The sequence below is a fragment of the Chaetodon auriga genome, chromosome 19 (genome assembly GCF_051107435.1).
Source record: "Chaetodon auriga isolate fChaAug3 chromosome 19, fChaAug3.hap1, whole genome shotgun sequence".
NCBI lineage: Eukaryota > Metazoa > Chordata > Actinopteri > Chaetodontiformes > Chaetodontidae > Chaetodon > Chaetodon auriga.
Window position 1 is genome coordinate 4838033 of NC_135092.1, and position 25298 is coordinate 4863330.

Genomic DNA, 25298 nt, shown 5'->3' on the forward strand with positions numbered 1-25298 from the left:
AATAACTGGACAGCAGTTTCAGGAAATTAGGATTAAGAAGGATAGAAAGATACAAAATGACTCAATATAACAATACCAATAAATGAAACCTCAGAACTCTCCAAAGATAAAAAAGCTTATGAATTATAAATAAACAACAAAGTGAAGTATATTTTAATTTTAAGAATAGCAATAATTCATAGGAAAGTGCTGTTAGTGAGCAGAGTTCTCTCACTGTACAGTAACTCTATGTTTTTCTGGCCTCTGCCTTCACTTAATTAGCTCCCTGTCTGCTGGGTGAGTACTGTGCTTTGAGCTGTTTGAAAGGATGACCTGGTCCTTGTCTGCTTGCGTGGGTGCGGCGTGTGGGGGTGGACATAGGGGCGAGCGGTGGCAGCGGGGCCTGGCCGGGAGGCAGGACGTGGCCACCTTTACGGTAGAGGAGACCAATCTCTCTCCTGAGGGCCTCCGCCTGTTGCGATTGTGTTTTCACCAGCTCCCGAAGCCTCCGAATCGCCTCCTGGTCCACACGTCTCCTGTAATCCTGGAACTGTCTCCCCTGCGCATACACAAAAACAGATTTTTATGAAAACATGTAGTCTCAATCACACACCTTAGCGGTCACATATGCAGCTTCATTCTTATGTAAAGAGGAAAGGAGGCTGAAGTGATGGCATGACATCCATGACCTTTTTCAATAGAGTCATTATGATGGCCAAAAATGGCCAAAAACAGCAGCATTACGTGTATTTTTTTGGTCACTAGGGGCAGCATAACAGGCTTGAAACAAATATATCACACATTATCACCTTGGCAAACATATTAGCTACAACAGCTAAACAACTACCTGGGTCTTAAAATGTGCTCTACCAATTCATCTGCAGACAGACAAAGTTATGAACTAGCTAGCAAGGAAAATGTAACATTATGCAGTTGAAGAGTCAGATAGTTTTCTCCTAAAATGGTGGAGACCAAACCAGAGCTCAAATGTGAGTGAATGTCAGCCTTGCGTTCATCACTTGGACACAAACACGACTACAGTGGACGATAATGTTGTCGTGTGTCTACTGGATGTTAAAATGTGTTAGCTGAAATGTTAGCAGTAACAACCCCAGCTTTGATTAATATGACAAAAACAGAGCTTAATGCACAGAAATGACCATTTTCTTCTGCCTCGCGTTGAGTTTGTGCTCCAGTTCTTTCTTCTGGTTGAAGAGGCTCGTCATGGTGAGGAGACGCTCTGTGTTACACCTGGTCACCTCCATCAGTGCGTGACGCGCCTCTTCTACCTTTGCCTGAATATCACACACACACAAACACACACACAAATTCGGAAATCTAAGTTGTTTTTAAAAATGACACTTTGAGTTTAAAGAGGATCAGAATAAAACAAGGCAGAGGTAGAGACTGGTAGAGAAAGCATGTATACACACACACACACACACACACAGGTCAGCATACATCCCACTGTTTGATTTCCTTGGCGTATGCGGCTTCTTGGAGGAGTTTTTCCTGCTTAAGCTCCTCCAGCGTTCTGTTCCCAGTCAGTGTCTGCAGAGCCTCCAGATCCACCAGCCTCCCATACTTCATCATCATCAGCTGGTTGCACTGCTTCTCCAGCACTACACCGACACATGCAGACACACACCAACACCCAGATCAATATCTAAAAACGTCACTGGCAATAATCATGACGACCAGCTGAGGAATTTTGCTTCAACACTTCTCAGGGGAGATGGCCTGGATGCTGGCCTGTGTGGATCTTACCCTGGATCTTGGCGTCCATGTCTTTGCGGTCATGAATGAGCCTGACGTGCTGCTGGCGGGCCTGACAGTACAGATCTCTCTGCTGGCCCTTCTCCACCTGCAGCTGCTTGATGCGCTCCTGCAGTCGGCTCAGCTCCGTCCTGTCCAGCACCAACGCTGGGCTCAGGTCAGATGGCATCATGCCGTTAGTGACAAACTCAATCTGGTAGATGAATGGAGAAAGTGGATGGCAGAGAAAGGGGCAGAGAGAAGCAGGAGGTGATAAAATGAGGAAATTTAACAAGTGAACATTTTATAGTACCTAATAAACATAAAGAGACAGAGGCAGAGTTTTGTATGAAAGTAAAATGTCCAAATGTCCTTTCTTGGCATCATTTTCATAATGAAGGATTCAAACAGGCCTCTTCATTGAAATATTGGGTATTTGACCAAAACCATTCCACTACTCTGGTTTCTGGCTAATTTGGGTTTGTTTTACTGGAGATATGCCTGAAAATAAAGATATGATGGGCTGGTTGCCAGTTAGGCTTCTTTTTCACCTGCCCATGCTTTCCTTGGGCTTGAAACACTTGGAACAGCTTGTAACACCTCCCGTGAAATATAGTGATGGCACAAAGGCAGTTGGTAATTAAAATGCACAGCACTGTGCGAGCAGTTTGAAACATTCCTAATGACAAGGAGAATAAAAATATTAAACAAAAGATTACTTGATATTACATTGAGGTTTTACCATGCCAACAAGTCTAGACTAGAGCTTGAATTTGAGTTGTCTTCATGCAGTTGTTGCCATCATTGAACCTCCTCAAATTTACCTGGCTCAGTCTGAGAGGAACCACCACATCCAGTTCATTCATTTTCTGCTGTTTCTCTCTGTGGACTAACTCCAAGTCGTCCTCTGCTGCCTTCCGACTGCTCTTCAGTGACTTCTCCTGCAGAGCAACAAAAAAAACCCAAAACCATTAGGATATGAGACAAAAAGAACGAAGAAAAAAAGCAACAAAAAAGTCATGAGAGAGAAACTTGAAAAGCAGAGTACAACCTTCTTAACAAGGGTGTCGCACTCCTTCTTCAGAGCTTCAGCACTCTTCTTCTTCTCCACCAGCAGTTCCTCCAGGTCCAGACGACGCTCACGCAGCTGCAGTGTGTTCTCAAACAAGTCTGGCTCACAGCCTGACACACACACACACACACACACACACACACACACACACATAATCACACAAATAGAGGTATAGGTAATTAGAATTTAACCTTTCTTCAATACAGGCAGTTCTTAAGGGTCTTAACATCAAGGCTTCAATACAATACATGTAGATTCCAACTGCAGCTGGTAAGAATTCAAAGGTTATACTTAACTGTGAAAAAGTGAAGGATTTGAATACTTGAGTACTGACCTGGAGGGCAGACATTGTCCAGAGCAGCTTCTCCTTCCTCTGTGTCGCTGTCAGAATCATCATCATCCCAGTCATCGTCCTCATCAGAGTCTTCATCACTGTCCTCCTCTTCTTCTGCGAACACATTTCGATCATGAAGGACAAATTGGTACACATGCATAAGCACGCTTGCGACACTGTACGATTGTGTTCCTTCCTCTCACCTTCATTTCCCGTCTGCTCCTTCTTCTTCACACGTTTGATCTTCTTCTTGAAGACTTTGGTCAGAAACTCTTCAAACTTGTTCTCCTTGCCCAGCGAGGCCTGGAAGGCAGCAGTCAGGGCCTTCTCTCTCTCCTGCAGCTTGGCTATCTCTCCATGCTTCAGCTCCAGCTGTGCATTGCACTCCTCCAGCTTACACTGTCAGGAGAGAGAGAAGAGGATGTCAGGAAGTACACAAGGATCTATGAACAGTGATCTGAGGAAGGATATCACCTGTGCTAACACACACACAGACACTTTTAGCATGTCTGCACAGCAGCAGCCTCAGTGCACAGTGTTGAGTGTAGGTCACCCTCATTTTGGCAGCACTCAGAGAAAACACACAATCACTGAAGTTACGCACGGAAAACAGAAGAAAGTAGATTTGAAGTGTGAAAATATGCTGCTGGTAGTATTTACGAGTGTAGTTTGCTGCTAACAACTCACAAACAACATCTGAAATGTGACAAGGAGCCCCAGGTAGACACAGCTTTTCTGTGAGGGGGTCACAGGCAAAAAACCTTTGGAACCACTGGTTTGATCTGCAACAATACACTATGTATTTAAACGCTTATTAAATGTTTACTGCAGCTGTCAGACAAATGTAGTGGAGTAAAAGTAGACTGTAGCAGAAGATGGAAATATTCAAGTAAAGTACCACAGAATTGTACATATATAGTACATATATACAGTATAGTAGTACATATATACAGTCTTTTGAGTAAATGCATTTAGTTACTGTCCACTCTAAAAATTCTCAGGAAACTTCTAAAACGTGATTTTCCTTCTGCACAGATTCAAAACAAAAGGCTGCCTGAAGGAAGGGAAACAGCTATCTTTGGTCCACATCAAATGAAAAGATCATTGACGTGAATCAGTCCACAGGTACATGAACTCCCACCGTGATGTTGTTCTCCTCCTTAACACGTCCATTGAGCTTCTCCTGCAGGCTGTCCTCCCTCCTCTCAAACTCCTTGAGGAGCAGCAGCTCCTGGTAGAGCGTCAGCTGACGGAGGTCGGCCAGCTTCAGCTGCCAGTCCAGACGCAGCTTCTGGTGACGCAGCAGCTGGAGCTCTGTGTCAAACTGACAGACTGAACTCTCCATCTGATGATTTCAAATACATCCTCAGATTATATATCACAGTGATATACATCAGTAATCTGAGATGTTCAGTACATTCCAGAAGGTATTTTGTTTCCAATTATGCATTTCATTTGTTTGATCAAAGATTCAACATGTAATGAATAAAAACAGACCTGCTCCAGCAAAGAGTCCTGCTCGTGCAGCAGTCTGATCTCCTCCTCCCTCTGGAGCTCCTCCTCCAGCTCGCTCAGCTCTGTTCCTTCCTCCACTGCTGTCTCTTCTTCTTCTCTGGTTACAGATGAAGCTGACAGGGTGGGAGTCACTTCGTCTCCTCTCTCCTCTTTTTCTTCCTCCTCCTCTTCTTCCTTCTCGTTTTCTAGCTGCCCCAGTAAACTTGTGGCTTCCTCCTCGTCCTCCTCCTGCTCCATGGTCTGGAACCTGTTTGAAAATTAAAAAGCAGTTCTGTCTGGGACAAAGTCACATGATCAATTAAACTCTCTACTTCCCTCTGAATCTAGACTTGGATTAAACTAAAACCAGGCCTCTGTACCTCTGTTGCCTCAGAAGCCGGTATCGCTCTAGGGTGGTGTGACTGTACAGCAGCTTCTTCTCTGGGGTTTCCTCTGGTAGCATATTGGGGAGAGCAGGTAGAGGGCGGTGGAGGTGAGCTGCCAGACGCTGCTGAACCTTCTGGACCTGCTGAGCCTGAGCGCGCAGCTGAGACACCAGGCGAACCTTGGAGTCCCGCAATGCCATGATCTGTCTATTCATCTCAGTCTGCTTCTCACGGATCTAGTCGGATGGACAGAGTTATAAAAGTAATGCATATGATTTAAGGATTTTTCTCCATAAGATAAGTGAAAAATGCCCATCATCAAGTTCCCAGACCCCAGGGTTCTTGATTTTCTCCAAGTTTTGTGCAACCAACAGCCCAGTGCCCAAATACATTCAGTTGACATGCTGTTTGCTGTTTGTTCTTATAGATTTTTTCTGAAGACTGGATAAAAATGAAGACGTTCATGCTTTCAGTGAGCTACAGTGTGTATTAAGATATGTGAGTGTGTGTGTGTGTTTTGTGTACATTTTCTTCCAGGCCTATCAGCTGTGCTCTCTTCTTCTCAGCGTTCATCCTCAAGTGTTTCGGCACGGTGAAGTCTTTAGCTGACTTCAGTTTTAAGTCTCCGATGTTCTCCTTGGCTTCACGGATGGCCTGCACATCCTGCGGATCCTCACAGTTCTCGTCTGGCTTCTCTGCGTAACTGAAACACCATTAAACCATCACAGCTTTGCACCACAAAAGTTACAGCAGAGGCTCATTCCAGTCCTCTAGTGGGTTAATTTGGAACAGCATTTTTCATTTTTTCTTTTCTTTTTTTTTGAGAATAAAGGAAACATAAACATGATGAAAGAAAATATGTTGGACATGACACTCACAGCTGGGCCCATTCCTGCTTCCTCTTCTCTATCTTGGCTCGAGCTTGTTCAGCTTTCTCTGCAGCCTTTCTGAGCCTCTCGACCTGCCGATCTGCCAGCTTTATCCCTGCTGGACGAGCCACCGGGTGGCGCAGCACCTCCTCCTCTGGAGAACACATACAGGTGACAGGTCAGCCATGACTTTGACAGGTGAAACAAACACACACAAACAAAGACACTTTCCTACCTTCTAATTTGCTGCTGTCCTTTGCAGGCTCAGCTCTAGATTTTCTGCGTTCAGATGCAGCAGCTCCGTCTCCTTCGGCCCAGCTGGGTCTGCTCTGCCGTCTGAGGCGGGGTACAGCCTCAGTGAGCACTGGCAGACGGTAGGTGGACAGTCTGTGGTCAGTGCAGATGGCGACCACAGTGACTATATTGGCCTCCAGAGAGTCCCTGAACCTGAAAACAAACACGACCGATGACGACTTCCCCCTGGAGGCTGGCTGTATACATAAATCTTCAGTAAGTCTTTTGTTATCAACCTGTGACTCCAAAGAAGGGATGATAGTTTAAAAACATTCTTTATATCTCCTCAAGAATGTAATAATTTATTATGAATTAGATGTCTGTGTATGTGTGTGTGTGTGTGTGTGTGTGTGTGTGCGCGTGTGTGTGTCAGTACCAGTCCTGTAGTTTCCTGAGTGCTATGCTACAGCGCTCCTTCTCCCAGCCCATGTGCTTTCTGACCTCGCTCACCCGCTGGGCCTTCAACCTCTCTGCCTGCTCACTGAAACGCCGGTCCAGCTGCAGCTCCTATGCACACAAACAAACACACACACACACACACACACACACACACACACACACACACACACACACACACACACACACACAAAGGCGGGGCATTGCAAAGGCATACATTCATTCTCTAGAGACTCATCCAAACTTTTATGATAGTATGCCTAACGCTGACCCATATGTGTGTATTTCTGTACCACAGGTTTCAGGCGAACATGCTCCGGGAGACTCTGGTTGTTGTTCATCAGCTGTTTAAACTTCTTCTGGAGCTCAGCCAGCTTCTTCCGCTTCGCAGCAATCTTCAGCTCAGCCTCCCGACGCAGACGGTCCTTCTCCAGCTTCTGCTTCGCTGTCTCTATGCTGGAGGGAGTCAGGGTTTAGACAGTTAGGTGAGATAAATTTTTGATGATTTTCTCGAGTTACAGTGACACCTATAGATATAGCTATGTAAATGTAAGAAAGACCAACAAAACAAGGAACAAAATACAGTTATCTGCTGTACAAATAACTAAAAAAAGAGTGACAGAAAAATAAGAGGATCAAATTATTCGCACTCACCTGTAGGCTGCTGGGTCCTCAATGTCTTGGACTAATGGCTCATTCTCAAGACCCACCTGTTAGAATAATGAGTAAACATGGTATTTCATTGTTAATCATCTAAAGCCACTCCTTTGGCCAACCTGCACTAATTGTCTGGCCTAAGATAAATATTTAGCATGCTGTTTTCACTGTCATTGTGGTCTCAGAAATACAAAAAAAGTGTCTAGGCAGCTGTCACCTTTTTTGCACTAAAAGAAAATATCAAAATAGTAGACTAACGTGGCCTTTCATGCGGTCCCTTCCAGCTGTATTGTGGGTCAGGGTAATGCAGCAGTTATGTGTATCTGATGACATGCATCATGGCAACTGTCAAGAAAAGGAAAGCAGACGTGGAATGTAGTGCTTTCAAAGAGAAATTAACAAATGATTACATTTGTTGAAGTAAATGACAAGCTAGTGTGCCTGTTAGTTTGTGGGGACATGCTTGCAGTGATGAAAAAGGCCAATTTCGATCATCAGTTGCAAGGATAAATGTGTTTGGATAAAGTTAATGGTCTGCGTCTCATCAGCTCATGAGCTCACATTATGTCTATAGCAGCTCTTCAACCACTCTACGCCAGATTGTTAATTCAGCATGACGGCAGATTATTCTCCAGCCAGTCATCCCGTTTATCTGTCTATCATGCTTCTTTCCTTGTTCCCTCCATGCTCACACCCAGCCAGACTCATCTATCATCCTCCCTGGCCCCACAGCTGCCAAATCTCATCTCAATGCCTCATTTTGCTCTGGAAGGGTTCCAACTGTGTAGCTGAGTACTCCTTTGAGTTTAGGACTGTAGCTGCAGATTCAGGGCGGAACGATGAGACTCTCCTAGGGATATTATTAAGTGGGTTGAATGATTGGGTGAACGTCGAGTTAGCGTGCAAGGGATGACCCTGTTAATCTGGACACTTTCATTTCCTTAGCTATTAGACTACATAATTGCCTTTGTGAGCTGTGCAGGAACAGACCTAGGCACACATACAGTGGCCAAATTGGATGCTTCCTCACCACCTGTCAGGTGGTACTTGCCAGTAGCAGCAGGGGTTCTGGGAAGCCAAACTCTGCCTTTAAAGACCAGACCCAGACTGCAGTTTGAAGCTATCTTGTGCTGGACTCAGCAGTCTTTGCCCTTATATGCTCCAGTGGATTCTGGAGCAGAGAAAAACTTTCTGGATGTCTGGCTGCACCAGCTGGTATGACCAGCAAACCACTGCCAGCCCCTCTGAATGCAAACACTCTCATTCTCTTTGGTAATCAGGGTGAAAAGGATTAGGATCTTAGGATCTTTGTGGCCAAAAATGATTTGTTCTCCCTGTCCTTGCATTGACTAGAGAGGCCTCAATGTCACAACCATAAAAAATAAGTATCCTTTGCCCCTAATCAACTGCCTTTGAACCCCTCCAGGAGGCCACCATTTGGAGGGGGGCAAATATCCAAAGAATCTAGTTTACATTCTAATGGCCAAGAGCCTAAACTCCCACCAGCTCTGGTGGTCCCTGTTGTTGTCCCTGAGTTGTTTCTCCTTCACCTTCACGCTCACCAAACCTCAAAGCAGATGGCCCCTGCTGCCATTTCACCTGTGAGGAGATGCCCTCCGACCCAGACACAATCCTTCCTCCATCCTGTTTGACGGATTGAGTCACTGGTCAGGGAGGCCCAGCAGACTGAGCTTGATCCAAGAGATGGCCCCATTAACCATCTCTTTGTTCCTGATTCTGTCTGCAAGGTCCTGCAGTGAGGCACATACCACTCAGTCCTCCTGTACTCAGGGTCACAACTTCTTTGGAGTTGGGGATGCACTTCTGTTTGGACTAAAGTGGTTGACTGGCTGTGGCTGAATTTACCATAAATAAACGTTAATAAAATGTGGACTGACCCTGGGTGAAGGAACCTTGGCCATCTTTCTCTGCAGGCCTTTCCGGAGCTCCTCTGGAGAAAGTAGGCTGAAGGAGAAGATGTTTCCGTCATCTCCAGCTGTTAGCACAAAGTGGTCGTCATGACTACAGCGGATGTGCCGCAGGTGTCCATACTGGTTGTCATGGACATTGAGAGCCCAGTAGGCCTGCATGGAGGTGAGGCTGTGGTCGCCAGGTTGCAGGGGGTAAACCCTGATTGATCCTGAGTGCATGCCACAGAACAGCAGCTGCCTGTTGGAGCTACAAAACACCCAAACAACAGAAGACCAAGATGAAAACCTTATACAGACATTAGTAGTGGGGTTCCAATGTGAAGGATGCTCTAAAGTTAACCTCCTAAAAAGCTGCTAACTATGCCTATTTGTGATTTGGTGCTGGACAGGTACTTGTTCAGTGGGTTTATCAGAGCTTGTTTGGTTGATATGAAACTGAACCAGGCACTGAATGTGCTGTAAAACCAAAATTATAAAGAGAGGTAAAAAGTCAGTGGAGCTGCAGTTGGTGATAATTTTCTTTGGGTTCAGTGCTACAAGCAACAGCTTCCCATTACATTCAGTCATTTGATTAACTGTTGATATAAATACCGATTTGTTAGTTTGCCCTCTGGCTACCTGAAGGTGATGGAGCGAATGGGGTCGTCGTCTGCGTTGTGGACAGGTAGGAAGTCAAAGGGCTCGTCCTGTCGCTGGTCTGGATCCTGGTCCTGCTTCTCAGAGAACTTACAGTGATACAAGAAACCTGAGTCAAAGCCTCCCTGCAGGAGATAGAGGAGAGAGAAAAATTCAGTCTTTAAAAAAAGAAAAGTGTGAGGGTGGGCGTTGAAATTGAAAGTATGTTTGGGACTCCCAGTCCACCTTGATCTGCCACCCTCTGTAGCTGTCTCTAGTTTAATCTAGGGCATTTAACATTAATAGGAATTTATTGTATAACCTACCAAACTGCTTAAAATATTTGAAGGGGATCTTCACTGGAGTTCATGTAATAGGCCTTGACCTTGCCCCAGAGGGAGAAAAATAGGAGGGAGCAGTGATCTATATCAGTCTTCAATTTGGGGTTTAATAAGGGGTTTAATATCAACACAGATCAAGTCAGACAACGATGAGGGAAATTAGATTAGTATGTGATACCTGACAGTGGTTAATGTTGTGTGTGTATGCGTGTGTGCGTGTTTTTGTGTGTATGTGTGTGTGTGTGTGTGTACCATGGAGAGCCAGAACTGGCCAGGCTGTGAGTAGAAGCCACAGTAGAGAGGGCTTGGAGGGTCGGGGATGTGGATAGGTGGCAACCCTTCCTCTTCCTTCTCCTCTCCGTCCTCCTTCTCTTCCTCATGCTCTGCATCTGGCTGTTGTGATTCTTTCAACCTCTCTTCCCTCTCTTTCTTCTTCTTCTCCTTTACAGCTTGTTGTCTTGCAATTTCCTCCTCTCTCTGAAATACACAAACACACGAATGGTCTGAAACTGAAATGGAGTTAGTTATTTCCACTAAAATCAGGCAGCATTTCTTTTGATAACCTTAAACTGCTGAAAATTAGGTTTTACTTGAATAAATACTTGAAAGACACAGAGCAACAGAGAAGACATCAGGAGCATTTATGATATAGACTCCAAACTATACCGTATGATGTAACACAGCTATAAAAGGGGACATATGAAATTACAAACCTACAAACTAAAGCTAAGACAGACCAAGCCCAAACCTTGATTTGAGATTTGATGCTTCTGAACCTGAAAGATCTGCTGGGCAGCTCAGGCAGCTCAAAGGTTTTGGTTGGCTTCTGGGCCTCTGGATCAGGACTCTGCACTTCGACCACGTGGCCACTCTGGCACAGGATGAGTAGCCTGTTTTCACTCTGGGTAAAATCATAAAAGAAATCAGCTGAATCAATAATGTTTCATCACACATATAGAGACATTTGAATGCAAGCGGATCAGAGACCAGACTTACGTGGGAATGAGGTGACCACTCTAGCACCTGCACTGGCCCGGGAACGTGGACAAAGCCGATAGGGGTGTACTTTTCCCCGACAGCGAAGAAGAACACAGTTCTGTCTGAGCTCTGAGTGGAAAGATGGCAGTAATGAAAAAAGGAAAACAAAACAAAACTATGGACTAATAAGTGCCTGTAGAAACACTGCTTCAGTGCTAAACATGACCCCAGATCACACAATAGGTTTAAGTATTTCCATGCTAAGTCTAATCACAATCACGATAGTGTGTTTTCTGAAAGTAAACAAGACTTTGACAAACAGCTATTTCCTATGTTTTCATAGAGAAAAGCAATTTTCCTACAAAGCCTCTTACCCCTGTGGCTAACATCTCTCCATTTCGCTCATATGCAACAGCAGTCACAGGGGCATTATGGGGTTTGAAGGCCTGTTTGAGGCGCAGCTTGGCATCTCCTTTAGGGCTGCGCCCAGTGACCACATGCAGCCTCTGAGGGTCGTACAGCTCCAGTAACCGGACCACCCCGTCCTCAAAGCCCGTCACCAGCAAACCTCCACTCTGGTTCACCTGAAGACAAACACCATTAGTTTTCTGTCAGTTCATATCATGAATGGTAGAATGATATTTTCACACTGACACACTTACCAAAGGTGGCGCCCAGCTGACAGCAGTTCCACCCTGATTAAAGCGACTAGTGGTCAGTTCTCTTTTTGCCAGGAAGTCAAACACTTTGACTGAACCTGGAGAGCAGGGACAGACAGAGTTTGGCCTGTTTCAGTGTGTTTGTGTGTGAACATGTGCAGTATGTGTGCAGGAGTGGAAATGTGTGTGACTGACGGTCTAGAGTGGTCGTAGCCATCAGGTGAGATTTCCTTGACACATCCAGACCCTGGATCGACCCGGCATGGAAGGAAAACAGGCACTCTGGATCAGGAGTCTGCACACACACAACATATTGGAACATACTGTGTGAGAAATAGACCATATATTAATGGAAATTTCTCAGCAGACATCTGTTAGTAAGAGTTTCATTACATTGGCAATTCAATTAATTAGGTGTATTAGAGCCCTGCCTTCCTTCGTGCTTTATACACAGTTTGTTTGATTCAGAACACAAAGGAAGGGCAGCCAAACATGTTTGGACTGAGCCAGAGGACAAATTGGACTCATTGTTTCTGTTATTTTCAGGTTTTCACTGGAAAACACCCTGACTTTTTTAAAGGTGTATATCAGTTTAAATTCTTTTTGACTGGATTTTTTGTCCTCATACACCCAAACGTTGTTGTGTTAAATGTATTTTACAATAAACTCCTTACATTGATCACAGAAAATCTTCCAATTAGACAGAATGAAGAGAAAAAATGTAACCCAAAGGAGCTGCTTGATTATGCACCAGATTGGTAGAAGTGATCATAGTGATACTATGGCTGGCAATGAAAGGAGTACTTTCCATCATACAGTCCAAAGTATAAGTTACACATAACGTCCATGAAAACCAAAATGTCAGTGTGGGAAACTCACCGTGTAGGTGAATGAAAGATCCAGTTTCCAGATGGCTCCACTGGAATCCTACAAACACACACAGAAATCAAGCTGGGATTTTTATTGACGCTGCATCATGTACTACAAATCATTTCAACTAGTATTTTGTTGTCTGACCTGAGCAAACCAGATGAAGGAGTCAGACAGGGAGCTCTTCACCACAGACGACAGGCAGACATTGTGTCCCACCACCATCTCATTCATGGGCTCCACCTCAAACATGCTGCTGTCGCCGTTACTGTCGGCAGTGTCGATGCTCTCAAAGTCCCAGCCCTGCAGAGGCCAGAGGGGAGGTTACAAAGTAATACTGACTGTATTAAAACTGATTACAGACAGTCTGCATCAGGATGATCGACCTGCTCAATTAGGTTTATTGTGCTCTCTTACACGTCACCCTCCATCAGTGTCTGTGTTGTGTTTGGACTTTATCCACAGTAACATTGTTAGTTTGGGTGTTTTCATGGAGTTTGTTAACAATACAGAAGGTGCAGAATAATGCCAGGTTTATCCTCTAATCCCTTAATATTTGATCTGAAAAGTGAAATATTTTGAGGTAATGTTACTGCAAATGTCTGACCCGGACCACGCCATCAGAACCAATTGTCATCAGCTGTCCATCTTCCAGGGCAAATGGCTGGACCATCCCAGCATGGCAGTTCCGCCCCTCCTTACGGCAAATCTCCACCTTGATGGCATTCCCATCCCACAGCAGCAAGTTGCCCCAGTCTGAGCCGGACACCACCTGACAGGAGGAGACAAAGGGTGAGGAACTGTTCATTCTCTTGAGTCTTACAGAGGATCCTTAAGATGAGATAAGACTTTATGACACCAAACTATTGTTGAAATTGAAAGTTTTACTTTGCAAACAGCAAATGACAAAAACAGTGCTGTACAGACATTCATTATCCTCACAGGATGAATCATAATAACTTTCGTGAGCACCAAGCTTTCTAGCGCCATCATCAGGTGAAGAATTTCATTTAATTTTACGTCTGGTTTACGACCAAATATCTGCAAAACTAATAACACTACTTTGTTTTTTTCTAATTTGCAAATGTTAGCATGCTATTATGATAAAAAAGATGGTGAACACGGTAAACACATCTGCTAAACATCAGCACGCGAAGGGTTAGGGTTAGCATGTTAGCATGCGGTATTAGTATTTAGCTCAAAGCATTGCTGTGCCTCAGTATAGCCTCACAGAGCCACTAGCATGGCTGTCGTGTTCAGTACATTTCCAGACCGTCCCCACTTGCATACAAACCCAGCCTGTCAGAACAGCTGGGCACAGACCTTTCCATCAGGAAGTTCGACATAGCCGTCAATATCAGTCGTTGCAGTTTTCCCAAAATGTCCGATAAGACCTTGCAATTTAAGCCCTGTGAATGTGCTGGCCATTTTCCAGAACCTGATAGAGAGAAGGAGAGAAGATAATTCCACCTCAATTGAAAAGATAAGCATATTCAACATGGATATAAGGGAATAATTCAACTCTGAAGTCTGAAGTTGTGGTTTTTACTGGAGATTATGTACAGGACTATTTCTTGGCTGGGAGCAGTGACTTCCTGGAGTCCCCATTGGTTGGCAGGCAGCTACATGATGACAAGACTCCAGGAAGTCACTGGTACTGGCTAACAAATAGTCTTAATAAATTCAATCCGCTGCATTGTTTTAATAGGATCACAGGGTTTTAGGAGGATTCAGTCTGTCCTTTACTTGATGTGTCCAGATCCTGATGATGTGAGCAGTCCTGGGTTGTAGGGGGAGAAGCTGACTCGGTAGACCTCCTGAGAAATGGCTTTGCAGCTAAGCATCACCTCCTCCTGCCTCCATTTCCACAGTGTCAGCATGAAGTCAGGTGCGCTCCCCACGCTGGCCAGCAGGCTCCCATCATGGTTAAAATCCACAAAGCTGTATGCCCGCTCTGTACCACCTACAGAAATGAAGGTTAAGACATGGTTTTCAGTGAAACAGAAAAATAACATTTGAAAAAACCCTCAATTCAATGTGTCTGGGTCCATTTACCTCTGAGGATGCTGTACGGTTGTAACGAGGGATATTCATAGACAATGATGTTAGGCTGGTTTCCCTTCTCTGCTACAACAAAGTACTCTTTGCTAGGGTGAACCTTGACACACACACACACACACACACACAAAGAAATGAATACATTTTACAGCAACATCAGCAATGCACTTTTGCTACACATCCATGTAGATACAGAATATCCCTTCAATTTTCTTTAAAGACATAAGAATAAAACATTCCTGTATGTAGGTTTTTCTGAGAAATTGGTTTTAAGTCAATTAAATATCTCATCCATACTTAGAACTCTTAACTTTAATCATTTTAGTATTCTCATCATATAATAAGATGATGATAATAATACAATATTCACAGAGCATACTGTACTCTTGTGGATATTCACACATGCACCTGTAAAATCAAATCAGCAGATCTGGGCTCATATTTAACAGACTGGTAAAAGTTAGATTTTGCCCTTAAGTTAAAGATTCACTTTTACACTGACTCACAAACTTAACAATTAATGCTATTTGTCAATATCATTTGCATAAAGCTAGAATAATAAAGGACCAAAGGATAACTTAAAAAAGCTCCTGAACAATGAATCGTGTATACAGTATTGTCAGCCATTGATTTCCATTCACTTACATGTAATCACAGTGAAGTCTGCATACATTTTTACCAAAGCTGCACATTATTTTGTCGGAGTACAGATCCAAAAGAATATATCCAAAAAGCTAAAACCACTATAGCATGAGATACAATGTAGTGTAGCTGTGATGTAAAGTACATATGACTTTTAGCAAACAGGCTTAAACATGTAAAACCACTGCTATAGTCTTTAAGCAAAACATGGAAATAATGTAGAGACCCAAACTGATCCAAACAGACAGTGCAAAATATGACAACAGAGACCTGAGACTGCCGAGTGCCTGAAGTCATATATCAAGCAAGAATGTGAAAGAATTTCATTTTCAAAACTTCAACATTACAGTCCTCAGTTCCCAAATGCTTACTGAATGTTGTTCAAAGAAAAGACGAGGTAACACAGTGGTAAACATGAGCCTGAACCAACTTCTTTGGAACAGGCATCAAATTCAGAAAGAGTGTACATTTACCAAAAACAATGAAGTTCATCAGTCCGAACATTAAATATCGTGTCTTCGTACTGGATATGATTGAATATAGATCTAAAAGGATTTGTAAATCATTGCATTCTGTTTTTATTCACATTTTATACTGCATCCCAACTATTTTAGAATCAGGGTTGTACATGACATTTGGTTTATGATTTGTCTTACCGCGATGGAGCCGATTCCACCTCCGCCACAGGAGCGCAGGTATCTCTGCTCCTTGGTGGAAATGTCCAGCAGAACGAGCAGGTTTCCTGCTATAAAGATCAGAGTTCTGTCATCCAGCAGCTGCAGGTTCCCCCTGTGCCTGCTGTCATAACCAAAGGAGTGACTGAATGCAGGACAAATTAAGGATAAGGTTCTATAATAATAATAATAATAATAATAATAATAATAATAATAATAATAATAATACTTGCATAATTCTAAGGTATTGTAATCTCTATACGGTACTTTATATAGCATTTTATTGTCATCCCTTTAAATTTCTTATGGTATTTATTTCATTCAAATAGTTTCCTAAATGAAATTCATAACGATTAATAAAATATTTTCTTATTATAGTTTTTCTTGTAATGAACCTGCTAAGTAACAGACAAAGAGATAGAACTGAAAATTGTGTCTTTATTTGCTATGTATAATTAGGGAAAGTGAGAAGAACTGCGTGTTTTTTATAAAACTGTCAAAGAAGGATACGAGAGATGCAGGAGGTTCTCGGGGATATCAGAGTCAGGTGTGACGGCCGGTCTGGATTGAAGTTCCTCATACTTGTAGTGCCTATCTGCAGAGCACTGCTTGCTTGAGTCCTCCTGCTGTGTCACTGAGTTTTCACGATCACATCCTGTAAGAGAGGCAGCATTTCACAACAGCTTTCACACACCAACAAATCAACTTGTGTGAATATAAATGTGAAATGTGAAAGCCTCTAGGTTAACTGACGTTACCTTCAGTGTTTTCCTGTGAGCCTGTCTGTGTGCTCTCCGCCTGTTCTGTGACTTCTTCCCACATTATCGCTCTGAAATTATCTGCTGCTCTGTTTTTGTTTTTTTTTATCTGTAAAATAAATAGAGGTACTTATTACTCAACAGCATTTCAAACTTGACCAAACTGTAAATGTAATAACAAGGTAAAATACCGCGTTAGCAGCTATAATTTCAGTTAGTCCGTATCAAGCTAACACTAAAACGCTCTTATTTCAACTTTAACTGCTACCCTCTTAATTTGCCTCTGCAATTTCCCGACTCTCCAAGCCCGTGTTAGTTTGGAGGTGTTGCCTGGCAACGGAAGAAGTCACTCTGCTGCAAAGCCTGCTGGTTAATGTAGTTCTCAATCGTTTTTTGCTACATTGCAGTTGTTTTAGTTCATTTTGGGATTAAAAAAAAAGGCTGCACATTTTAAGTAAATTGTAGAATCATAATTATCAGATTATATCATAAGATAATAAAGTTACGTCTACTTATGACCCTTCAGTAGGATAAAAAAAAAAAAAAATTATAATGTTAAGTAAATTGTAAAATTCTAATATGATTACGTCATGCCTACTTAGGACCCTTCAGTGGGATACAATAAAAAAGGCCCCAAAATGAACTTCATATTTGAAAAATTTCAAAAGTTGATAGCAACTATACGTCTATCCCTTTAAGGGCAATTTGTAAACAAACATGGCCGCTACTCGTTTGCTTCAACGCCAAAGACGACGCACAGATGTAAAACCAGATACGTTATTACCGCTACACTGTAAGACTGTTGAGCCTGAACAGACATTGTAAATGAGGTAATATAGAACCGGGAAAAGTTTGCGTTCTACCACAACTCAACGGTAAAAGAGTTGTCGCAACACCTTACGTTTTACGGCAGTGACGGTTCAGTTTGATTGGACGTTTTCTGCCGTAAACGGTGTTGGTTACAGAACGCATGGGACAGACCAGGGATAACGCGTGTGTGTGGATCTGAAATGTAAGCAACACCAGAAATATCTTGTAATTGTTCGCGTACAGAAAATCCTCAAAAGCGCGTGACATTATCGATGATATAATGATATAATATAATGATATTTGTTGACATCCTTTTTTAAATGCTATGAGCTAACTAGCTGCTGAAAACCTATCAGAACCCTTTATCCTGTAAAATTGCTATAACAGAATCTAAACAAGCTAATCCAGTTGAAGTAGGTAAGTGTGCAGCATTAAAATGTCAAATTAGTCTGTTACCAGTAATTGTGGCGAAGTATATGAAAAGTAAGTAGTAATGACAAATACTTTCTTCAGGGTGTAAACTTACTTTTTCCTGTGTTGCTAGCTAACAGATGGAGGTAGCCTATTTTCTTGTCTTGTTTGTGGTGTGACTCTGCAATATTGCCTCATATTGCAAGAAATGGTATTATTTGCGTACATAGTACATAAACAATGAAGACCAGCTAACCAGGTGTAGTGCATTAAAAGAATACTATTTCCCTCTGCATCGTCTAAATGTCATAAAGTGATAAATGTTTACGTTAAGACCGCAGTCAAGATTTCTGTTACTGTCACTTCTTAGCTGAGTAGAAGCTAAACTGATCTTCAATATTTAAGTTTCAGAAGCTTACAGTATTTAAAATGTAGGAAACTTAATGCTGAAATGTGTTATAGTGTATCTGAGGTAGACTTGCTGCTCAGCCACCGAGCCATCAGTCACAAAGTAGGCCTGGAAATACGTTTGGTATATAAACATTTGTGGAGCTCAGATTTCTGATAATTTCATTTTCTCTGTCACTCTCTGGGATGCACATTAGGATGGAGCCTAAACCCAAAAAAGCCTTTTCTCCTAAAGGTGGAAAGAAGTTCACACAGAAAGGAAAAGGTGAGTTGTAGTTAACATTAAACAGATATGTGCACCATCACAGGTTTGTCATTGGCAGAGGTAGAGGAAGTACTCAGATCTTGTATATTTAAGTAAATGTACTCCGTTACTTTCCACCACTGGTCATCAACATGTCTCGTTCTTTCCAGATTCCATTGGGACCAAACTTGGTGGAAAACCAGGTGGTAAGCCAGGCAGTAAGAAGCCCTCCAAACCATACAACAACACAGAGAAGAAGAGCAGGCCGGGCAAAGGCGGAGATGGCAAGAAACAACACAAATTTGCTTTCTCCAAAGATGCCAAGGGGCCGCAGAAGAGGAAGCTGCCATTTCAAAAGAAAAAGGAAGAAGAGCAAGGTGAAGGTGAGAAAACATCTGTCACATTAAAATGCATTTTTCTGTCTTTTACTTCTTACCCCCAAGGTTAGCAGTAACTCTGTATCACATGGACTTATGCTGCTCTGCTCAGAGTCTGAACCTTGACTCTTCCGTTGCCTGGATTCAGCCTCAGTCTTTTCTTGATGATTATCACTGAACTGTCAAAACATAGTAGCTGATTTGTGTGTTTGTGTTCGTGTGCATGTGTGGTCAGGTCCAGCAGCTAAGAGGATGAAGAAAGGTGAATTTAAGACAAAATCGAAGGAGCTGACGAAGGAGGAGCTGAAGAAGAACAGGCAGCAGAGGAAGAAGGACCTGAAGAAGAACAGGCAGCAAGCGGAGAGGAAGGACATGTTCCAAATCATCTGCCAGGCGAAACAAGTGTGGGGAAACCTCAGGAGGTACACACACACACACACACACACACACACACAAAAAAAAGAAAAGAAATTGAAGCTCTGTAATTGAAGTACAGATCATAGACTTGAGGGACTCATAGACTGAGCCCCTCAGCCCCAGTGCTGACAAAGAGGGCTGTGGCAAAAACACGCATAGCACTGACAATGAGATATGCGCAAGCCCTCATTCCTGGTCGATGACTTTGTAAGATGAAGGCTGCGAGTGCTGCTGCCTGCTCAGTGACAGATGATGGTGTGTCAACAGGAAGAACTGCGACAACGACTTGAAGAAGAAACTGATGAAGGAGCTTCAGGATCTGATCCATGGGAAGATCAAACAGGTGAGTCTCTCTCAGCCCGTTCTTCTATTTCACTGCAAGAACAACAGAATGCCTTTTGTGGAAAAGAAGTGGCGTATTTTGGGGTTCTGTTGTGAGATGATGTGGATGACTGCTCTCCTGCCTCCAGATGGCGTTTGCTCACGACTCAGTTCGAGTGCTGCAGTGTTTCATCCAGTTCGGCAGCCACGAGCAGAGACAGGAAGTGTTTGAGGAGCTCAAAGGTGAGTGGACAAGGTCGTGTCCGTGACTCCCATGTTTACCACTTGCAGGTGTTCACTTTATTGGAACAGTAACTGAGGCTTGATGGGCAGAGCAGCTAATTAACAGGAAGTAACTGTCAGTGCTTTGTTGTCGTTCACAGATGACATCATCGGTTTGTGTAAGTCACAGTATGGCAGACATGTGGTGAAAAAACTGCTGATGTACAGGTGAGTCAGCTGCACGCTGCACACAGTAACTCTCAGCTAGAGGAAATAGAAAGGCTGTTGCTCTTGAATATGGAGACAGTTGTGGCAGATCTCAGGTCAGATCAGGGATCACACTGACAATAAAACCAGATTTTAATCAAACTCTCAGAACTTGTTGATCTTCAGTTTGGTCCAGTTAAATTATGTCGATGTTGTTCCAGTAGCGTGTGTGTGGACGTGTATGAGTTGTGTATGTGTGTGTTTCCTTCACAGCAACAAGGAGCTGATCGCGGCTCTGATGCAAACATTTAAAGGTCACGTGCGGCCGATGCTTCGCCACGCCGCCGCCTCGTCCATCATCGAGTACGCCTACAACGACAAAGCTGTGCTCGCACAGAGACTCATGCTCACTGAGGAGCTGTACGGGAACACCTTCACCGTCTGCAAGGTACACACACACACACACACACACACACACACACACACACAGACACACTTGCATACAATAATGGCAGCTTCCAGACATGATTATACACAGTATTTGACCTCTGCATTACTTTTGGACTCTCTGATGGCGTTAAATTAATTATGGTTCTGCATGTTAAACATCTGCTGACTGACTGGCTGTGAACATTGTGCCTGTGTGTCCAGTCATCAGTGTGTAACACCATCGAGAAAGTTGTAGAGGGGAACCCGGACAAGCTGAACAACATCATCGATGAGATGAAGCAGATTCTCACGCCTATGGCCCAGAAGTAAGATGAGGAAACTGAACACACAACCTTAAAATACACACACACACACACACACACACACACACACACAAGGTGAAAGGTATAATAGGTATAGCTATTAAGTATAATAGCACTGGTCAGTAAGAGAAATCCTCACAGATGAGGCTTAGATGAATGTGATTCTTGATATTTTAGTGGAAAAATGAACATTTGCTATAAGATCAGAACAAATTTGAAGGCGTTGATCGAGTTAGGAACACAGTGTTGGTCAGATTTTAAGTCATTTAGTTGAGTTCCATGAATTCCCTCTGTTGTCTCAGCTGCAAAGTTACTGATTTCTTGGAGTTAAATAAAATAAACCTCAGAAATTAGATTTTTGATTGCTTTTTTCATTTTGTTTCCCGTTTCTTATCTAATTGAATGTAATTTGAATTGCCCATGTTGTTGTTGTGTTTCAGAGAACAAGTGATAAAACACTCTCTGGTCCACAAAGTCTTCCTGGACTTCTTCCTGTTCGCCCCCGACAAGCAGAGAACGGTGAGGAGCTCTTTGACGTCTCACATAATGTTTTCTAATCAGTATGTAGCAGTGCACTTCTCTATTCATGCTCTTAACAAAGGTACAGTGTGATGTAAGAGGAGAAGATCAGAGGGAAGAAAGTAAAAACATCAGCTGAACTTTGAACTGCAACAAAGACAGCAAAAAAAAAAAATGACAGCTTCAAAAAAGACAAGTCGATGCGTGTCCTCAGTCCTGACTGTGTTCATGTCCCACTCACACGTTTCTTGTTGCTCTGTGTTCGTTCTGATGTGAGCAGGAGATGATCGAGTCCATCAGAGAGTCGGTCGTCTACATGGCTCACACACACGACGGAGCACGAGTGGCGATGCACTGTCTGTGGCACGGGTCGGCCAAGGTGGGTCCTCACGCGTGCACGCACACGCATCCTTCATCCTACGATTACAATCCATGAAAAAAAGTTATGTGCAGTCAATCACAAAATTCTCAAAAAGCAGCAGTTCTCCCAAAGAGCTGTAAACAGACTGTACTTCAGTCTGAATTCCACACAGTGTGGCAGTGATCAGACATGATGCACGTCAGATTCACGTCTGTGTGTTACATGACATGACAGGTCTTTCAATGACAAGACGTATGTGTTGAGGCAAAATACATATGTGGTGCTCAGCGTCTGTTTATTTCATGTTTCAGGACAGAAAAGTCATAATCAAAACTATGAAGACGTACATGGTGAAGTTTGCCACGGTGAGTTCTCAGTGCTGCTCCGTTCATTCGTTCATTCATTCATTCATTCAAGCTGTCAATACTTTATTAGCTGTTGAAATATCTAAAGTCGACCATCAGTGCAGACTTCATTAGTGGACCTGAATCCTGCTTTTCAGACCTTTAAGTCTCCTCTGAACTCCTGTCGATCGCGTCTGACTCACTGATGTTTGTCCACAGGGGGAGTTTGGTCACCTGGTGCTGCTGGCTATATTCGACTGCGTGGACGACACCAAGCTGGTCAAACAGGCCGTCCTCTCAGTGAGTCTGATCTCCTGTGGTTTGATCATGTTCAGTGAAAAACAGAAGCTGTCAGGTCACGATCATCAGTCTGAAGATGTGTGGAGATACTGTGTAAAACTCTCGTCTCACCTGTTTCCCGCCTGTTCAGGAGATCTTGTCGTCTCTGGATGAAGTCATCGGCAATAAATACGGGAAGAAGGTTCTGTTGTACCTGCTGAGCCCCAGAGACCCTGCTCACCTGCTGCCAGAGATCATCAAGGTGCTGGAGCAAGGAGACGGAAACGCACACAGGTAACAACTGTGTTACAGTTTAGTCACGGCGGAAGTGATGAACTGATGAGAAAGCAGCCAGAATGAACCACAGTGACGTCACGTCTGCCTTCCTCTCATCAGTAAAAAGGACACGGGGATTCGGAGGAAGGAGCTGCTGGAAGTCATCTCCCCACCGCTGCTGGAGCATCTCCGTGCCAACGCTGACACCATGGTGATGGACAAGGCGACCAGCGTCACCATCAGCGACATCCTGGCGTCAGCCTGCGGGGACCTGCGGCCCGCCATGACGGCCGTGGCTCAGCTGGCCAATCAGGAGTTGGTGCCAGGCGGGACCAGCGGACAGGTAGGGTTTAATGCTAATTGGCAAATGACAACATGCTATCAGGCTAAGCTAACATGGTGAACATGTTAGCATTTAGCTTAAAGCACCTCGAGCATGGCTGTGGAGTTATGTATCAAATTTAACCACTTGCTGGTAGATTTGCTTTTATTTCACGTCACTGTGAAAATGAATTCATTGCAGTTCGTTTCCTAGTTGAAATATCTTTTAAAAATTCTATTCTTGCTGCAGCTTCACATGGCCGAGCATCCAGCAGGACACCTGGTGCTGAAATGGCTCATAGAACAGGACCTGACACTGGCAGAGGCTGGCAAGGAAGGTGAGCAGACACACACCAACCGCACTTTGTGTAGCTGGGCTCTAAACTGCTGGCTGATGTCGTGGTCAGTCAGTGTGTGCGTTAAAGGACCGTCATCATCAGCTTCAAATGTCTGTATCTCTTCATGGCGTTGTGCGGTATGCTAATGAGCCCAGCTCGTGCCTCTCATTGTCATTTCAGTTGAGTCAGAGCTCAACAGGCCACAAGAGGGCGCCAACTGCACCACAAACTGTTGATCATGGCCCAACTTCCCACCAAATGACATTGAAGTCAGTGACGTCTTTAACATGACAAAAGCATAACTTCACCTCTGTCTGTGCCTCTCTCTCTCTCTCTCCTTCTCCCTGTTGATGTCTGCCTCGCTCGCCCACTCAGAGCGCTTTGGCAGGATACTGGTGGACACAGTGGGAGCAGACAAACTGAAGAGCTGGGTCAAAGTCAACAGAGGAGCCATGGTGCTCTGCAGGTCAGTGTTTCTGATTTCACTGAATGGCAGAAACACGTTTTCTGTCGGTGCATGCCAACGTGGAGAGGAAGCCCAGCGTGTGGGTGAACTGACCCTTTAACGACCCAGTCAAACTTCGAAGCTGTGCTCACTGCCTGTGTTTTTGTGCGCAGCCTCCTGAACAGCTGTGACAAGTCTGTGGCCGCGGAGGTGAAGGCGGCGCTGGAGTCCATCAAATCAGAGCTCTGCAGCATCAGCAACAACAAAGGAGCTGAAATCCTGCTGGAGAATCTGAACAAGTAGAGACTTTTTCATTTCTATCAAACCGGGGATGTTGAACGCATCACTTCCTGTGCAGCACGCCTCTCTTCAGGTTTTCAGGAAGTGGACCTGGAACGCTGCGGTGTCAGTTCAGTCCCTGATGGAAAAATGGACACGAGTGGCTGAAAGTGTTGAGTCATTTGACACTTTTACATCAAGAGAACACAAAACGTAAATCCTCATATAATTCAGTACTAATTCCATCAGTACAACAGCGTAGTCTCATCATACTTTAGTGCAAAGATCTTTGTTTGTCTCTAAAGTGAAACCTGCAGGAAGTGTTGAGTTTTATTGAGCAGAGCTAACACTGACTGCAAACTGAGCAGCCAGCTGGTGAATATGACATGACTCTGTTGTACTGCAGGATTTAGTGCTGTCGAAGTGGAAGAAGGAGCTTCACACTGTCCTCTTGCCCTCATCACAGAAAACTCCGCCGCCCCAGTGTGACCTCTATCCATGCAGATAGTTTTGGTTTTATTTGTCTGAGATATCCGTCTTTGAGGTGAATTTTATTTTGGTGCTCACAGCACTGAAAAATCTAATTTTTTTAAAGGCAGTTTCTGTTTTACAGGAACAGTGTCCCTCAGTATAAAACAGAAACAGACAGCTCAGAACCATCTGCATGGCTACACCTCGTTCCAGTGAAGTGGTCCTTTAACAGGCCGCTGCACGAACAGCAGCACGGTTCTTACTGTCCACGTTTGTGCCATCCTGTTTCACATTGTTTTGTAAGATTTGTACTTTGTGAGTGAGAATTGTATCCGCTAAAAAGCCCATTTGTTTGCAAAATAAAGATTACTATGATTACTTAATGGTATCTCATCCTTTGTAAGCAGATGGTGAACAAATCAAAGCTTTGAATATCATGATGAGCGGCTTTATGCAGCTTTCACAACAGCTGACAACAGTGAGGAGAGTACTGAGCAAATGTTATCTCCATTTTCTGCTACTTTATCAGAATTGTGCTTTTTATTCCACTACATTGGACTTTTGTTACTAGTTTCTTTGCAGATTTACTTTGACAAGCGATAAAAAGCAGATCAGCTATATAGAAATAAAACCATCTTTACCAGCAGGAACACTTTTATGCCTCAATAATTGTAATGCAATAATATAATATTCACTATTCTGGAAGGGGCTATTCTGCATAATGAGTATTTTTA

At 43.6% G+C, this 25298-nt stretch overlaps 2 protein-coding genes across 2 annotated transcripts; one reads left to right on the forward strand and one right to left on the reverse strand.

The window, feature by feature from the left end:
- Positions 1-253: 253 nt before the first annotated feature.
- On the reverse strand, positions 254-16826 carry cfap44 (cilia and flagella associated protein 44). The gene is made up of 34 exons (XM_076758709.1): positions 16763-16826; positions 16515-16659; positions 15987-16149; positions 14686-14788; positions 14377-14593; positions 13954-14068; positions 13238-13402; positions 12778-12933; positions 12640-12687; positions 11956-12055; positions 11764-11858; positions 11476-11685; positions 11120-11230; positions 10872-11024; positions 10376-10600; positions 9786-9928; positions 9135-9414; positions 7234-7289; positions 6873-7035; positions 6560-6690; positions 6125-6336; positions 5899-6043; positions 5546-5723; positions 5015-5256; positions 4638-4902; positions 4282-4485; positions 3344-3539; positions 3141-3254; positions 2783-2916; positions 2559-2672; positions 1747-1948; positions 1441-1601; positions 1140-1274; positions 254-538 (listed from the first exon to the last, which is right to left on the reverse strand). Exons 1-34 carry the CDS (start codon positions 16824-16826, stop codon positions 254-256), a joined length of 5430 nt encoding a protein of 1809 aa, XP_076614824.1.
- An 893-nt stretch (positions 16827-17719) lies between these two features.
- Positions 17720-24945, forward strand: pum3 (pumilio RNA-binding family member 3). Its single transcript, XM_076757227.1, has 18 exons — positions 17720-17774; positions 18589-18656; positions 18806-19018; positions 19248-19434; positions 19697-19772; positions 19900-19993; positions 20134-20200; positions 20453-20627; positions 20831-20934; positions 21372-21450; positions 21731-21829; positions 22123-22176; positions 22375-22455; positions 22586-22728; positions 22831-23053; positions 23282-23369; positions 23745-23835; positions 23988-24945. Coding segments are annotated over exons 1-18 (1974 nt in total). The 5' UTR covers positions 17720-17772; the 3' UTR covers positions 24118-24945.
- The last annotated feature ends 353 nt before the right edge of the window (positions 24946-25298 follow it).

Coding starts and splice junctions, on each gene's coding strand:
- cfap44 (XM_076758709.1), bottom strand. CDS start 16,826: ATGTGGGAAGAAGTCACAGAACAGGCGGAGAGCACACAGACAGGCTCA. Junction 12,056..12,639: donor ATCTTTCATTCACCTACACG/GTGAGTTTCCCA, acceptor GTGTGTGTGCAG/ACTCCTGATCCAGAGTGCCT. Junction 11,025..11,119: donor AGTGGTCACCTCATTCCCAC/GTAAGTCTGGTC, acceptor GATTTTACCCAG/AGTGAAAACAGGCTACTCAT.
- pum3 (XM_076757227.1), top strand. Junction 19,994..20,133: donor AGTGTTTGAGGAGCTCAAAG/GTGAGTGGACAA, acceptor TGTCGTTCACAG/ATGACATCATCGGTTTGTGT. Junction 21,830..22,122: donor TGTGGCACGGGTCGGCCAAG/GTGGGTCCTCAC, acceptor TTCATGTTTCAG/GACAGAAAAGTCATAATCAA.